Genomic DNA, 17,760 nt, shown 5'->3' on the forward strand with positions numbered 1-17,760 from the left:
TTACTATACCTTCAGAAAAGTTTACTTATTTTTACTAACTACCGGCAGTTTCCATTGACTTTTACTTACTTAAATTTAATATTATTATTGCGTCAAACACATTTACTTACTAAATAAAAGTAAATTTACTAAATAAATGTGCGAAAACGAAATTTAATTGCTTTTGCATTCCACGCAGCTACAGTACATTCGTAGTTTCAGAGTTCAGACACAATTTTTTGCTTCCAATACTGTAGAAACGGTGAAAAGTATCCACTATCCACATACATAAAGCATTACGATTGCAGCACTATTCTCTATAATTATCATTCATCTGACAAAGACTCAATATAACGCATATTTTTTTTCACAAAAACTTGCATTTCCAATCGTGATCCACTAACGCGGTTTCTTCGGCCACTGCTCGTGTGACCCGCAGCGGAAAATAGCCGCTCTACATCTGCTGTGCTGCTTCCTATAGCGAGAATATCCAGCGCCAATAAACTCAGCAGCGGAAACAGTGCTCCGTTTTGCATCCAGTACATTCTTGGGTCGTACTCATGGTTAATGTCCGAAGAAGCCGAAACACTACAGTACGTATCCAGTTCTTTCGACAATAACGCGGTACCACTTAGACTTTCCGCTACATTAGGTGCACACCGCGGCGTAATTCCGGTCAGGTAAGACAGTTCGCAGATCTTCGTTTTCTTCAGTGGCGCAGAGCTAATTTCCGTTTCGGCAGACGTTGTAACAGCTAAACTTTCCTCGGCTGTATTTGGGCAAGCCTTTTGTCGCACCAGGAATAATCTTGTAAGTTCGTCCCGCGCCGCTTTAATCTCTTGGACAGTCAAATAGTCTTTAAACCATACATGTAAAAAGTTTGCTGCGAGGTAGATGGCTTTGTATTTAGAGTCAGCTGCATCCACAACATAAGCGAATCGCGCAGCCATTTGCTCCTTCATTTTTGCAACCACTTCCGCGAAAACTAATTCCGCACCGTACGAATTAAGATCCAGATACACGTCAAGAGCCGACTGATTCTCCAAATGGTAGTTAATCTCCTTCACGTACGGCAGAATCATGTGGATTGTCGCAGACTTTTCGGAACTCATTTTATCAGTAATCTAAAAGACGTAACAGTAAGAAAAAGTACGCAACTTTACAGTCTACATAAATATTTGTTCACATATTTACGAACAAACGATAAAGTTGAGTTAGCTGCGAATAACTATATTTACTCGATGGAAAACATTAAGCATTAAAAGGCCTATTATTACACACTGAGTACAGTACACCATAATTGCTAGAGTATACATGTATATATCATTTGCACTGGATACAAATATTGCACTTTGCTTGTATTTCTTTAATATTTACAGACTAACGACGATCGAAGGTACATGCAAATCATGAACAAAAAGGTGTAAGCTGTAAGCAAACATATCTACGATAAAAAGATTTCACAGCCTAATTAATAATTATTACTACATAGTACTTACAGTGTCAAACTTTCCAAGTAGAAGATCGACTCCTTCTAAAATTTTCCATTCCAGTGGAGACAGGTCGGATACTTTAAGGTTCGCATCAACAATAACTTTTCGCACGCAATCTTTCAGCTCAAGTAGGCGTCGAACCATCAACAAAGTCGAATTCCAGCGTGTAGACACGTCACATATCAGTTTACGCTTTCCAGTGCGAATCAGTGCAGTAGTAGCATTGGCCGACTTATTAAAAGCGGAGACAAGGAAGCGAACTTTTTTCATCAGGGGCTTTACTTCTACTGCTTTCTCAAAAATCCGCACAACAAGCTGCAGCGTATGGATGAAACACGGGTGGCGATTGTAATCCGTGTACAATCTGTCCTCGTTGTCCTCGAAATCCAGAAACTGCTGGCTGTCGTTGTCCACGGCTGCATCGTCAAGTAAGGGATCGCTTGTGCTTAACATATACATTTCGTCTGTTTCTTCACTGGGGAATTCTTCCTCATCACGAATGGTTAGTTTCGCACTGATAAAATTCTTGAACGCGCATACCATATTGGAGCCGTTGTCAGTTAAAATAGCAATAATGCGGTCTGGCGATATCTTCCACTCATCCAATATCTCCTTCACAAGGACATAAACCTTCTCTGCGGTGTGCGGGGAAGGGAAACTTCGACAGGCGAGTGTACAACTCCGCGTCTCTCTAGTAGCCGCATCGACATAGTGAGCATTTAACCCCAAAAATGACTCCGTCATTCCTTTTTTTGTCCAAATATCTGAAAAACTGAAATATTTGGTGCAATTAAGGGAAATAGTAGTGTCGGACTGTCGGTGAATAGTAAAAAATAGTAAAGTGGTATTGATAAATGGCTTAGTAGTGTCACAAAATTTATTATTTTAATTACCCGTGCTTAACGCGATAAGACCTGCACCGTCCAGCTCAGACTGCATCTTTGCTCTGATGTCACTCCAGACCCCATTCATCTCCGTCATCAACCGTTTACGCCCGATGTTCGGGCAGCGAGGATCCAGGGTTTTGGAGTATTTTCGAAACCGCTTCTGCTCAACATAACTGAAGGGCGCCGTCGTTTCCGCAATCAACAGGGCAGTCTCGCGCAGAATCAAGTTATACCTAAATAATAATTTCAGGTGATATACGGTTTGTTAAATGCAACAAAATACAAACACGAGTTGAAAATATAACAGTAATAATTTTAAAATTTATCGCGTGCTTTTATAACAATCTTTGGTAAAATAAATGGAAAACGATTTGTCCAATTAATTTAACAGTTACCGTGGTTCGCCGGGGCGATATGAATCTCCGCTCTTCGGGAATGCAGTTAGCGTTGTCTGTATGCTGCCCGTCTTCTCTTTCACCCGCTTTCTTTGTTCCTCTTGTTTCGTGTAATCCTTGAATTCTTCAACATGCTTTGCGCGAAGATGTGCCACAAGATTACCGGTGTTTTTTCCAGAAAGAACATGACCGCAATCATTAATCAGGCACTTGGTCGAGTTAGCAGGCGCTGAATACTCGAAGTATTTCCACACAGCTGACACGACTGGTCGCCCATAATCGCCGCTCTTTAAGTTAGGGTGGAGTGATGACGAAGGTGATGGAGGAGGCGTTGAAGAGACTGATGAAGGGGAAGGTGGAGGCATCGGAGAAACTGGTGACACAATGCTGACGTCGTCGGTATCCGATAACTCCACAGAGGTTCTTGGCGCCTGCCCTGCCCTGACATTTTTATCAGGTGTCTTAACTGTCTTTGAAATCTTTCGTTTAACTTCGACCTCTTTCAAGCGAAGCATGACCCAAGGTGGCACAGAACGAATAAGAGTATCCCACAGGAATAAACTCACATATCTTACATCAGCAGTTTTTATAAAAAACACACCACTTTTGAGAGAATACTATTCTCAGAACAGTAATACTCGTAATACTAATTATATTATTCATGCTTGCACCACTGGTCTGCATCTAAGTGCGAAACGAAGGCTTACGTAACCGCCACTAATGGTTGTTGCCTATTTCTGAAGCACTTGTCAGTTCGGCCGGTCTGCGACGGTGCTTACTTGAAGAGATGACTTAAATCACAATAATTTGTTGACGACTTGCGATAAATTAATTCAAAAATGAATTAGTAAATGAATTATTAAACAGAAATTATTTATCACGAGCAAAAGCTTACTATTTACTTACTATTACCACTTGCAGCCTGAAATATACTTACTTTTACTTACTTTGGCTCTCCAAACTTACTATTTACTACACTTTTAATATTAGGCCGACTTTTACTAAGTAAATGGCCGTTATTTAATTTTATTTAGTAGCACAACACTAATAATTTGTCTCATAAGTACGAGTAGTTTGTACATGCCACGGCTTTCGAGTATGCAGTGCGGGTTTTCAAGCATGCTGAATCAAATTCTTGCAGCCATAAATGTCGAATTTAATTCAATTTTCGGGATAACTACTCGAACAACAATTTTGCGTTCACGGAAACGATGCATCGTTATGAAAATTTTTGGCTGTATATAGCTTACATCGTCTTACCAAAATTCTAAGAACCGCTCCATTTAGCCCACTTCAGTTACCTGAGTTCCTGCGGTGTCATCAGCTTACTTGCGTGGCACCACTACACTGGTCTTAGGGGAGTGTCTTATGGCGAAATATTAAGTAGGCAGATTTCATAATATTTTTCACAGTGACCGTGGTTGTTAAATTTGCTGTGAGCTTTGCTGTCACTGTATTGGATAATCCTGGTTGTTTGAATATCATTAATGCAAAATATGCAGGACTACTTTATAGTTTATAACTGAAAGGCACTCACAGTAGCTTTAAGCACAGGCGGCGCACGCAAGAAGTAATTTTTAATAAGCCGCAAACGCTGATTAAATATATTACCAACATAAGAGCCATTGTCTCGAAATTACGCACAGGAGAACGACGGTACGGAAGATCATACAATTCAATCCTTCCAGGTGCCATCCAATCTGCATGGATGGTGCTTTACGGTTTCCATGATTTTAGCATTATGTTTATAGCCGTGACCGTAGATCACTGCCCCGTAGATGTTGACAGTGGGCCAGATATCGCTGTCACATCGGTACAGCGGCCAACCCACACAACAGCAAGCCGGCTTTTTAATGTTTCCATCACAGTCACCGTCGCCGTACACGTGAGTCGGCATCAGTCCCTGAGTGTACCGAAAAGCCACCGGTTACAACGTTTTACTATTACACTGAGAAAGCTGTCTGAGCTTACCATGCACACCACCAAGAGACCAAAGGTCAGGACCATCATAGTTTTTGATAAACTCTGAATTATTAGCGTTACAGTATTTGCACCAGGTGTTGAACAACAATACAAGGCCAATTTATATACCTATCCAGGAAGCTTAGAAAGTGGGTTTTCCGTTGTTTTAGGTCCACGAACAATTTAGCTAATAATCAGCGAATTTGTGCTATCGTTTCCTAGGACACATTGCATTCTACACAGCGAGAGTTTTGCCACATTGAATCATATTCTTGAACTCTGGAGTCATGAACAGCGTTTTCAGGATAACCACTCGGATAGAGCATACATTTTCGGAATTGATATTATCTTTATGGAAATTTTGGGGTTTTCAGCTTACCTCGGTGTTTTTTACCTTTAAACATTGCCGATTTTGAAGTGTGTTCATCGAAATACCGTACAAAGAACGCTTTTCTCTAACCCACTCAAGTTTTCTGAATTCTCGTGATGTCACCACTCATCAGCTCACTGTTTGATACCACATCACTACATCATTGGTTAGTTTCGATTCAACAAACAAAACGGAGCAAGAAAAATTTCGCACTTTCCATAGTATTGTCGCTCAAATGAACATGGTTATTAAATGGGCTGGATGGTTGGATCCTCAACAACGTAGCACTAATTCGTCCTGTCTTCTTATGTGCTACTGCTTGCTGCAATTACCTAAAGTTGTTCCTGAATATCTGGGTGGACTGAATTCGGTTCAAACACTCCCATGACTCGCTCAGTCGATGCCTTCGCTTTGGAAGGGGTTTTTCACGGCATCGCAACAGAAAGTCGAGTAAATTTATACTCAGAAAAAGCGCAAGAAAAAATTGAGAAACTTACAAAATATCAGATATTCTTGCGACAAGCAATTCGGCAGAAAATAAAACGCCATGCCGCCAACTTGGCGTGACCAAGGTGTAGTATACACAGTACAGAATTAAGGTTCATCCGAAGCATCGATTTCCATGAAAGCGGAGCCAGCGCTCGTGCACTGATTTTAGCAACGACTGCGAGTAACGGCTGTAACAAGAAAAGATGTGAACTAAACCGTGTAGTTCGGGAAAAACTCAGCCAGAAAATCAGCAAAGTGACAATTATTCACATTACACGAGGTTAATTGTCACGACCTCGTACACTCACTGACTGACATGAAAACACAGAGCAAGTAATAGTACAACTGGCGTTGCTACGCCACACCTACCCCAAGTGGGGAACCCACTAACAAAAACCAAAACATAGCAGAAATACCACAAAAAGAATTATAACATAATTCAAAATTCCACATAGGCAGAAGTGCATTCATATTCCACAAATTCGCTCTTTGCTGCTACACTCATCCATTTTGGCACACCCACGCACAGCCTTTTCGATCGAGGTCACGTTCCTTTCGGAGGTAACACGTCGTGATAATAATGCCCTGTCGAAGTCTAATTCTCACGGACATGGGATTTCTTTCCGCCTCATTCGATCGCGGGCTTGCATTCCCCATCCCCATCGGAACAGGAATGTCGGAACTCAATGTCCGCTCTTTTTGCTGGCCGTAAACTTGTCCACGGCACCATCGACGTGGATTCCCTCTTCCACAATCTCCCAAGGTCACCCATCACCCGCACACCACGCACGCTCCGTTTCATCCTCTCGGCACGGCTGTCAGGTTTAATCACTTCTTCGGCGCTCACCTAATTCTTATCATTTATCTCGTAGCTTAATCGGACAAACCACTTTGAACTATGTACCAAAACCAAGGAACAGATTTCGAGCATGCTGCAGTATATAAGTTTGCCGGTTGCTTATCTAATTTTTCGTAATAACGATGATTAAGGATCAATGCGGCAGCAACTAATTAGCATAGATCAATGCGGGTACGGTAAAATACTCACAGATATGTACTGAAAGAGGCACAGATACAGGAATTATTATTGTTCCTCACATTTACTTTACCCACAAAATCAATTCCAATATTCTTTGACTGGATGTTAAGGGGCGTTATTTATTGGATTACTGTATGTGTAGCAAAATTGATTATGTACGCTCAACTTGTACGAGGCCTGGTTGCACTTTTTCGGTTTTTATTATACCTGCCGTCAATTGTTTTATAAATACCGGCAACAAAATAATTATTAATAAGTTCTGTTATGACTGGCAGCGGTTTCAAATTACTATTCCCAAGAGCACTTTCGTTGTAAGAAGTAAGTATAACTAACGTGGGGCCTTATGGGCGCCCACGTTTCTTCGACGGCGAAACAGCGGCGAACCCGGATTGAGGCTTTAATGCCGAAATCTGACATGTGCACCGTGGCGCAGCAAACACCAGACTGTATTCTGCAGTCAGCACAGCTCTGCTGCAGACCATGAAAAATGCTGGGATGGAAATCCCCAGAAACAGCAAAACACAATGGCGAATGGCCAATCATGAGGGTTATCACATAGACGGCGATGATGGCGACGGGGCTGTGCGCCACTCATTCTCACCAGGTATTCTTATTGGCGCAGGGATGAGCTCGCCGAAATCGGCTGAAGCTAAGATTGCGACGACTTAGGAAGGAGGATTCGACAGGATCAATAAGTTTTCCGTCAGGATGGGTGACATATGGGATACCATTTTCGTAACATCCATATCGCCCCGTCGCTTCAGTGCAGCAAGGCCGCGTCCCACCGTACGCGTAAGCTGGCATTAACTAGAATGGAATACGTAAAGAAAAAAAACATATATCGCTAAAAGTGTGAAATGTGCTTAGCACTGTTTACCAAGGAGAGCACTAGGAGACAAACGGTAAGGATCATCATGGCTTGCAAAGTTATGACGAGATGGAAAAAAGATAGCTGCTTTCGAAGTAACTGCATCAGTTTTATAACAGCAACGATAGTCAAATGTATCGCTCGGCTTAAATACGTTTCAAAGAGTTTCATTGCTGCATTGCATAGGAACCCGACGATTTGCTGAGCAGTCTATTCGTTCCTTTGTTTCCGAGTAACCGGTGTAATCTTAAACATGTTGAATCATATTCTTGCGCTTTAAAATTCTGAACGCCCCTTCAGTTTTGCTTTCGCGATAACCACTTAAAAAAGCAATACTATATGCGTTTCCCGAAGTTGTGCTTTATGGATATTTCGGTTTGTCAGCTGATGTCAACATTTTTCCACGGCCGGTTGCTGTCAGTTGGAAGTGTGTTTTCCGAAAACACGAAAAACGCTCCGCCTAGACCACTTCATTCATCTCGATTTCTCGCCTCGTCATCAGCTTAATGTGCGGTAACGCTTCGACGGTTTTCAGGAGAACCAGTGAAGAAAAACCAAATTATCTATGCATTATTATTATCTATTATTATCTATGAATTTTGCAATATTTCCGTGCAATGCAAACGCCGTAGGCCGGGCTTAAATTGCTACGATTAACAATCACCTTTAACGAATCCCGATAAACCTGCACATGACAGTTTAGGGGCTTTAGTTATTGCATTCCGAGAGGAATTGCAACTGTTTTTTTTAATTATAAGCAGTTGTAGGAGCCCAAGTCGGTTTCACTAAACTACAGATCGTGAAATAAACTAGAAGAGATAAATTAACTTTTTTAAATCTTTACAACAACCAGACCAGCAGTCCTAAGAACAAAAGCCGCATTTGCGCGTTGACTATAACTACTTCAAAGTGCATGCATGGACCGGCTGGGCTGCACAGTAAATTTACCGAGTTTACTTTCTCTGTGTCAGTCACAGTCGGTGTTGTACATGTGTGCTGTCCATTTTAACGCAAAATGGTATGCGCCGTTCAGTCAGAATTTCTGTGAGTAATTTTGAGAAATTTAACCTGCACGAGTAAGTTGAGAAATTTAACCTGCACGTCTGAATTAAACGAGTTGGTATAGAACTGCCATTCAGTACCATCATTCCAACTGTGTTATGACCTTCCTAAAAATCTTTATCGGGCAAAAGCCATCAATACAATGAAAAGTGCATACGCAGAATACTACGCAAAATGATTCACATTTAAATATTGAAAAAACAATCAAAATCGTTAGCGCTGTCAGTCATTTTAGAACGCATACCCAAAGGGCCCAAAACAGCAGCAGCATTTACTTTTACAACAGCTAGGCTAAATCTCTACTAAATCGCCCTATATGTTTCATCAAATTAATTTTAGTACAGTTTCAATTCTTACAGCTGTATGAATGAAAAACGCAAAATTAGTCTAACCACCAAACTTCCCCCGTAGATGTCATCAAAAAATTTGATTTTACCCCTGAATTCTTAGACACAATTCAGCAAATACTTCGCAGTAACATGGACCGGCTGATTGTAGCAACTGGCTGCCCGACAGGTCGTCGCGGGACATTTGGTCGCGGGACAATCGTCTTGAGACAGTTCGCCGCCGGATATTTCGTCTAAGGACGATTTCTTGTGGCAAATAATCGTTTGACTGCTCGTTGCCAAAAACCCCTTAATAAGATTTCGACTCCCAAAAGTCGCGCGAACACTTGGGCTATTACGCAGCAAACAGCTTGTAGTTTACTTTTACTTTCTGTCCATCACTTTTATCTATTTTGATGAAGCTGTCTGCGTGCGCAAACGTACATGCAGTTTATTCTGACATTTTTCAAGATTTATTACGAAACGTTATCGTAAATTAATAATATGCGATTTCCAGGAAGTTTTTGGTACATATGTCGCTGTAATACTAAGTGTACAAATGAATGGTCAAAGTCAATTAATTTTGTGAAAAGATGCCGTACCTTCAAGAATGTTGGTTGACAGTCGTTAATCATCTAACAGCGACTTATAAACAGTAGGCATTTAGGCATCGTAAAGTGACCATGCAAGGCTTGCAGTCCCTCCTGGCGTTTAATTAGCAATGAAAGCGCATTTTAAACGGGTCGAACAAGTGGATCCAGCAAGAGCTCTGCAGGCGATTTATCGAATTCCAGTGCAACTCTAACTTATATAATCATGGCAAGAACGATGGATGCCCTTGCTTATAACTACTGTACGGTTAAAACTTTCAACGTCTTTTGTAAAGTGTACTATTAGTAACGTAACCAGATAAGCCCTGTAGTTTTGCTGTCGTTACCATCTACGCTATGACAAGGCGATTCAAGATTGTGCTGAAGTCCAGCGCCGTAAGCAGTTATTTCCGGGGGAAATAAAACGGCTTTCTCGAGTTCGTGATAACTGATGATGTATCTCGACTCTTTTTTTTCAACGTCCAATTTATTCAGCTAAGTTTCCATACCATGTTAATAGCCCAAGGGTCGTGATTAAGTACTCCGGGCGGCAGCACAAACAGGGATTTTCCGGCTGCTTAGTTGCCCACCGTTTATACTTGTTAAGACAGGGTGTGTAAAAGTAAAATTAGAAATCATTTTGTCTGATGAAAAGGTGCCTTCGTTATAGGTGGAGCACCGACGTGGGAAACTGCATGAAATCCTTATACACGCAGTGTCCCGCTCTCAAGGACGATGCGGCAGCGACGGGTGGATGGTATAATGCTGAATTTAGGCTTTTCCTTGGTGCGCTGTGCAGTACCACGGTGGGACCGGTGAAATATCTACGTGCTCTCAGTCACTGTAACGAAGAAGATGAGGATGCGTTAGACGGCTGCTGCAATCATCTCGATATGCCTGCCGGGAGTGGAGAGAATGATAATGCATCCGTTGCCCACCAGAGATTCTGCAAGTAGGTTTCCAGTTATTTATTTCAATCCGTTCTTAAATCCATTCTTAAAGCGAATGTTTTCTGCCATCAAAATAATCATGTTCTATCGTTTTTCAGCAAACTGAAAAAGACTGCGAGTTATTTTGACGGTGCTCACGACGTTGCTGCAAAATGCGGACAGGATGTTGAACAAGCGCTTAAAGACGCATTTAAGCAGGCGCACACTGCATACTGCAAGAAATGATTGTGTAATTGGCAAACCGACTGCAGTAATTTAGATTGTTTTTTTGATAAGCTCGACGGCATGCTCGTTACAAAAACAAATTACCTAGCATCTGAATAAATGTCTCTAATGACATTGAACTTTGCTGAACACCTTCGAAGGTTGCACGAGACGGCCATGTTGTCTGCCAAACCGTTATGTTCATGAAACTGTTGGTATACTGGCACTAATAATAATTAAAGACTATTGTGCGTTGACTTACTGCATTATAAATTGTTTTTGTAATACAGTAATAAGAACATGTCGCACCTCTAAAAATGTCGCCGAACAAGTTGTGCAACTTGTCGGATAGAAAACGTTAGTTACACTGACACAATAACTGTCACAATCCGTACTTATATAAGACTGAATTATATAAGACTCAATATCTCTGTTTAATAAAACAACGAAATTTGATATCCAAGTGCGCGCTATACGTACAGACAGGCGCCTTACTACGCGCTCCATATATCACGGATTGACCTGAAACTCAGTTCTCCCGTACTGGTGTCGCATGTCACTATTCTGGCCAAAGGGTTGCTTCTGCAACGGTTGCGTGGGAGAAGGGTGCACGGCAAAAACTTCAGGAAGACACCTTTGCCGGTCACGGAGAGTATTGTCATCGTTGTTTTGTGTTTGACGACACAGAATCGTTGGCCACAACGAAAGTCCAGAAAAGACAGTCGCTAAGACAGTGAGTATTTTTAAAGACTTTTAGTAAAAGCTAACTAGATCTGTAAACCTCCTTTTTTCGCGGTGAATACGCCATAGGAACCTTAGTATACTTATGATAAATGAACGTTTCTCTTACGTTATAAACAACGGAGAATACCGCTGAATCCCGTTAATGTTCTTTACTGTATACGCTCATGATAGATACTGAACTGCTCAATCACAGCTTCAGCATAGCGCTGAGAAATAAGCATAGAAAACAGACGCCTTTAGACACACATAACTACGTGAAAATATGTAGTCCACAACAATTGCATAAACAGTAGTTTTACCTATAAATCTTGCCAAAATCAGAAAGTCCTTAGTTTAGTTTGACGAATTTATATTTGAAATGCTGCAACCTTTGCGACCTTTAACAGTCAATGGAGACAATTCGGTTGACATTCCTACCACAACTGCATGAGTGCAGTTTGAAAAATTCATATTTTCCACTATGCATTTTGGTAACTCGTTCAGTTAGAGTCATCTGAATCCGTTTCAGGCGCTGCTGGTTCCTCAACGGGCACCAGCAGGGAGAGTGTGAACATGAGCAAACACTTTGGAGGCAGCTTGGTAGCAACATCATTTTTGACTTCGCTGAGGTTCATGGGCTTTTTCTTCTTCCACCTATGCATTAATAATAATAAAACATTGTTCAGTTTTTCATCGCGTTACGTGATTTTTGAAAGTTAGCTTCTAAGTATTCCGGCCGTTTGTCACACTCACAATTCGTAGCAAAGCGAGAAAAATGGCCAGACACCAAAGCACTTTTTTGTTAAATCATCCTTCGTCAAGGAATTTAGCCAGGTCAACATGGCTCTGATTTTGTTATCAGGAAGTGTGGGACACAGTGCTTCCAGCGCTGATTGAAAGGCTTCTGCCAACGTTGTGGCTGATTCGGTGAAGCTGTACTTAAAATAAGGAAACACAAAAATGAACGGCTCTTCGCAACACGCCCGGGAAGTGCGGCATGGAAGGATGCGGATACGCTTCTCCGAAGGATACTTATAAGATATCGACGCAAAACATATTGAAAGTTTGCTATCGAAGCAGCAGTTCTTCAGCAGTATGTGGCGGCACACCCGGGCATATTCAGCTACCGGCTGAAACGTTGTTCTGAATGTAACAAAATCGTCATCCGTATGCAACATGGGCCATGGCGAGGAAAGGCAAGGGAATTCTAGAAACTCGTGGAATGTCAGTAACGAATTGTCGGCGACGATCAGCCAATCGAGTTTAACGCCCAAAAAAGGCAGAACAACGTTCGCCAGATGATGCAGACATTTGTCCCAGTTACCAATGAGGCAGATGATTTTGGTGTTGGTTGTTACTGTGCTACACAGTATGTAGATTATGGCAGCTCGATCTCCGACGAAGTCGGCACTCTGCTGCCGTGAGAACAGTTTTAGAGCATCGAGGGTATTCATAGCATGACGTGGCAAGATTAGACACTGTTGGATCATTTCAGAGCACAGTAAGTGATGAAAAAATTTACAAGTTCTGAAAGCAAAAAAAATGTACATTGTCAACGAAACATACTGAGAATACCGTAGCAAAAAATACAGATGCCGGACTGCAGCAACATCCAGATAATTGAGACAGGGCTATTAAACAGCATTACAAATAAGGAAATCCGCCAACTACGGTACCTGCGAATCTGATGTTGATGAAAAACATCCAAATATGAAAATACAGCGAGATGTAACTCCCCAAATAGGTCGCCAAAGCGCAAATCACTGGGGTCGTTCAGGTCTACAGAGTGCGCACATTAGCAGAGAGCAGCAGAAAATGTTAAAAGAACTGACAGTACGCAAGTTTCCCAACAAGGATGGCTTAATTATAATGCTCTAAAATTTAGCTATTTCAACGATGAGTCGTAAGTATTTCAAAGATGAGTCATGAGTACTGCAAAATAGAAGCGCACTTGACCAGCCCGATTACTTTTGCACTAAAACAGAGCAAATTCCCATTTTAACAATTTTAACGCTGTCGTGAATATTTTGAATATTCGATAGGAATTCTATCTAATATTCAAACATCATAAGGTTACACTCTGGTGATTTGGAAATCTTTATGCCCGCAACACCAGGACAATGAGAACAGCGAATTAAAACGTTGATGGAAACGCTGCTGGTAATGGAAAATAAAATGAAGTTCTGAGCTGATGATTTGCAGACATAAATTAATTTCGAATTTTGAAATGACAGAAATTTTTTACCACAACGTACAAGATTGTGAGCATCACTCCATGCCATGCAATCACGCTGACATGACTTTCCAACAATCTGCCCACGGTTTTCGTTATGCTCCTGGTCAGCGATGTTACGAACCGCTTAATGGCGAATACCGAATATTCAAAATGACCTCGTCTCCGGGGCCTTGATCGCGACCCTTGCAGCCAACACGGCAACACAACCATCCACAATCCCGAGAAACATTATATTTTTCCACACGCCACATGTCCGAAGTAAACTGACTGCGAAAGTGTGGCATGTCCTTAATGCGCTCCAGTAGAGCAACAACATCGGGAATATCCCATTCATACTTTGGAAAAAGGGATCAGCACGCGACGGAAGGACTCCTTGGTCACGGGAGGTCCCAGCGGTCCGTTTCGGCGAGCACGCTTCAAGGCCGGCATTATTACCGTCCAAGACGCGGTAACGGTGTCATGCGGCAGATAAACCTCGACATTCAAGAGCGTAATATTATCATAGCAATACAGCTCTGCGGAGCGTACGGCTGCCATGATTCCGGATGATCGTCATCAACACTGACCAAGGTATACATCCATTTTTGATTTCAGTCTCTTGGATGTTGCAACTGGTCCGGCCAACCACCCTGCGCAGGTTCTTCATGGGTATCAGCCGCAGTTGTTGTTGCATACAGCCGATGCGCACCCAACAGTGATCATTTTCCAGTCCACAGACATACCCGCGGTATACGGTCCTATTGTCGCCCTCACAATCAGTGTAGTCCACAATATCGACAACAAACCGGCTGTAAATTCCCGTTAGCAGTGGCGTTGTGTATATTCGCGCAAACAAAAAGTCTTCCATGATGGATACACCGGGCAATTGGGCTGAACCTGCATGCTTCACAAATTCTTCACATAGTTTGACTCACAAGGGCAAAGGTATTGTTTTTCGGTAACTATATTTTTACTAGCAGTAATTATACAGCTTGACCTATATTATTCAGTTTGTGTGCGTTTGCAAATTTACACTGTGGGATTAAATTTTAGCATAGAGAATTATGGACTACTGCAGTTCCTTCCGCTGTATATGGGACTGACCAAGATCAATACATGCGAGATCAGGCACGAATGGACAGAGTGGAAATAAGGAGGCAATCAATCGATACTTCATAGTTCATGTGCTGTTTAAGTGATTCACCGCGCAAATGGCCATACAATACATCATCATTTGGATTCTAAACCGACTAACAGCCTAACGGTAGTGTGTACGTACATAGCCGCCCCGCACGTACTCCTGGGAACAACGGTGCACTACAGAAACCGGCAAGTTGGTCCATAATAATGCACTGGTTGCTAGTTACTTGCGATTGCAGGTTAAACTTCATCGAATAATGTCAGGTCAAGTCCTGGTCAACCATGAATGTTTCTGCTACGACTGCTACAGTATACTAGCACACAAAATTAATAGTTATAATATTAACTGGCGTTATTTCTCGATGTCGATTAACGCCGTTGATTCTATACTCGATAAGTTGAAATACGTACATACATGGTTACACATTGTACCGGTACATCTCATAATAGGCAATATCACACAATCAATTTCTGCGTAAAAAAACGAGTGTCACTGTCAAGATATGTGATACAGTGGAACCTCCCGACCCTGAACACCCTCGGTACGCAATTTCTTGTTCAGTGTTCAGAGGTGATCATGATTCAGAAGTACTGCCCCTAGGGCGGATACCTTCTTAGGGGCCCCTGGCTTTATATCAATTACACATAACAAGCTAATAAGCCTAATGTAAGATAATTATGATTTGTATCGCGTTTTATTTATTAATTCGTTATCGCTTAAGACAACGTGTTTACACGACAATTAGAACTGAAAAAAATTAAATTCGTCGGCCGAAAACTTGTCGAGGATAGACTTTTCTGATCCGAATAAGCAGCGGTCAGCTTGTCCGCGACGTGTTCTTTGCCGTGCTGTTCATTTAAAAACTAAAAATTTGTTCACAAAATAAAAATACTAAACGGCAGACGAATAGTTACAATTAATCTACCTGAACACCATGAACGCTTGGTTTTCCCGGATGTTTTGCTGAACTGCTCTGTTTAAGTCTGAAGGTCTAATTTACTAAGAAGACACACTACGGTACATATCAGAGTGTTCACGGTTCAGAGTTCAGAGGTGTTCAGGGTTCAGAGGTCCCCCTAATGTTTACATTACGAGAAACGCCGGTCGAAAAAAAGTTGTTCAAGATTCGGAGGTGTCCAGCGTTCGGGGTGTTCAAAGAGTAGGAGGTTCCACTGTATATAGAAAACAAGACTTGTGATAGGTGAGAAATGGGACTAAACTGCTCATTTTTAGTGGTTTTGCTACGTAACAGGGGTGATTGTTCGCATTTTGCAGTGTCTAAAACGATATTGCTGTTAATACAGACCTTGCTTTCAGATAGCATTTCCCAGATAACCTTTATCACTTCCTTATTGTAATAACTGCGAGAAGTTAATTTTATTATTAATTTTTAACTAGAATCTATAATATGCAAACTGCATTTCGCAAACCTGCTAGCGGATTTTACGAGAATCGAGTGCAATGAGAGCAGATCTTTCGTTTCTCATCCATACAAAGGTCATTAGAATGTCGCAGGTTTCACAGCAAAAACCAAACAGAAATCTAGCTACACGAGATACAGAAGTAACGTGATATCCTGCAATATATTTATTATTAGTTGTTCAAACGTAAACATCAAAACATGAGCGACACAATTGTTGCAATACATATTCGTACAATCGTACACTGTTCAACTTTCCACTCTACTGTATCATTTACCAAAATTATTGTAGTTTCAAAAGCTGCCCGTTATGAAAACTATATTTAAGTTATGAAAACTATGAAAACTTCCATTTGAGTGTAGCGTGTCTAGATAAATAGCGTGTCCTAGTTCTGACGGGCCTTAAAGAGCAGCACCTGAAAGATGGAGGATGTTGGCAATCTTGGAACGGCTGCCTTACCCGTCAACTGGCGAGAATGACGATTTCGTAACAGCTGTCCCTGCAGTAATGGCCGTTTTGCGTGGACTCCGACAAGTGTCGACTGACAAGGACTTTAACGTCCTTGCCATGAATCATCTGCAAAGATCGGCCTGGGAAGATTTCTTCACGATGCTGAAGGAGTTGTCGAAATACGTGGATGAAGTGAATCCCACGTATTCAACTTCCTACGAGCAATGGAAGCAGCATAAGCAGTACCAGACGGATCCGTACTTGGATGTGAACTGTGACGACATCGCACTGGACAAACTGCTTAGCTTCCAGAAAGCGGTTTATCGGATGGTACGCTATAGACGGGTGGCGGCAGGACATGGTCGATCTCTGACGTCGACCATTATCGCTGCGTCACTCCAGAAGATGGCAGGACTTGTGGAGTTTGTGGTCGATTATATGGACCTTATGGATAAGGTGCCATACCTGATTCCCTACCAGTTTGACCAGGTCGCGTTCAATCCGCGTTCAACGGCTCGTCTGATCCCGCAGGAAATTGTAGAGAGCGAGGCGGAGCCAGGAGGATACGCTACGCGTCAAAATATAGGAAACGGCACCAGCAAGGAGGCCCAAGACTTCCTGCGTCAGCGTGACATCCTGAAGAAACGAATTCAGGAGGTGGTGGCGGAATTGCCAAATGTGCATTTGATGACGCCGTGGTTTTGGCGTGTTTATCATGCGGTTGTGCAGACTGTGAACGGAATGTCCCTTCGATTCAGTTTGCCGCAGTATATTCCGCACACCAAGGATAAGACCACCGATCTTATGCACTTATGAAAAGTGGCATAACATGGACCCGAAAATCCGAGAGCAGCGCGATTGTCCAGGGTAAACTCATCCTGGAGCTGGACATGCTGCGTGCCCTGCAGAAAAACCGAGCGGAGATGAAAGCGATGTTGGCCCCCTTCCACCTATCCACACCGACGACAACCTTCCATATCCTCCCGGTGACCGCCCGCGCCATGGAGATCCTGGATCGTACAGAACAAGGGAACCAGGATGCTGCCAAGCGAATGAAGGATGCGCGAGAGGGTTGGACGGACGCGGCGTTTGCACTGAGCGATCTGGAGCGCCTGTGAAGTCCAGATGTGCGGCAAAGCGGTGGATGGGATAGCGGTATCTTCGGAAGAACGGCAAGGATATCCCCCGGGACACGA

General features: G+C 42.3%; 2 protein-coding genes across 2 annotated transcripts; one reads left to right on the forward strand and one right to left on the reverse strand.

The window, feature by feature from the left end:
• Positions 1 to 305: 305 nt before the first annotated feature.
• On the reverse strand, positions 306 to 4,761 carry LOC129602241 (uncharacterized). The gene is made up of 6 exons (XM_055501237.1): positions 4,726 to 4,761; positions 4,475 to 4,657; positions 2,755 to 2,888; positions 2,366 to 2,592; positions 1,479 to 2,236; positions 306 to 1,103 (listed from the first exon to the last, which is right to left on the reverse strand). Exons 1-6 carry the CDS (start codon positions 4,759 to 4,761, stop codon positions 306 to 308), a joined length of 2,136 nt encoding a protein of 711 aa, XP_055357212.1.
• Positions 4,762 to 10,009: 5,248 nt separating this feature from the next.
• Positions 10,010 to 10,861, forward strand: LOC129602244 (uncharacterized). The gene is made up of 3 exons (XM_055501238.1): positions 10,010 to 10,072; positions 10,131 to 10,412; positions 10,509 to 10,861. Exons 2-3 carry the CDS (start codon positions 10,156 to 10,158, stop codon positions 10,633 to 10,635), a joined length of 384 nt encoding a protein of 127 aa, XP_055357213.1. The 5' UTR covers positions 10,010 to 10,072; positions 10,131 to 10,155; the 3' UTR covers positions 10,636 to 10,861.
• The last annotated feature ends 6,899 nt before the right edge of the window (positions 10,862 to 17,760 follow it).

This window comes from Paramacrobiotus metropolitanus, unplaced genomic scaffold (genome assembly GCF_019649055.1).
Source record: "Paramacrobiotus metropolitanus isolate TYO unplaced genomic scaffold, Prichtersi_v1.0 Parri_scaffold0000369, whole genome shotgun sequence".
NCBI lineage: Eukaryota > Metazoa > Tardigrada > Eutardigrada > Parachela > Macrobiotidae > Paramacrobiotus > Paramacrobiotus metropolitanus.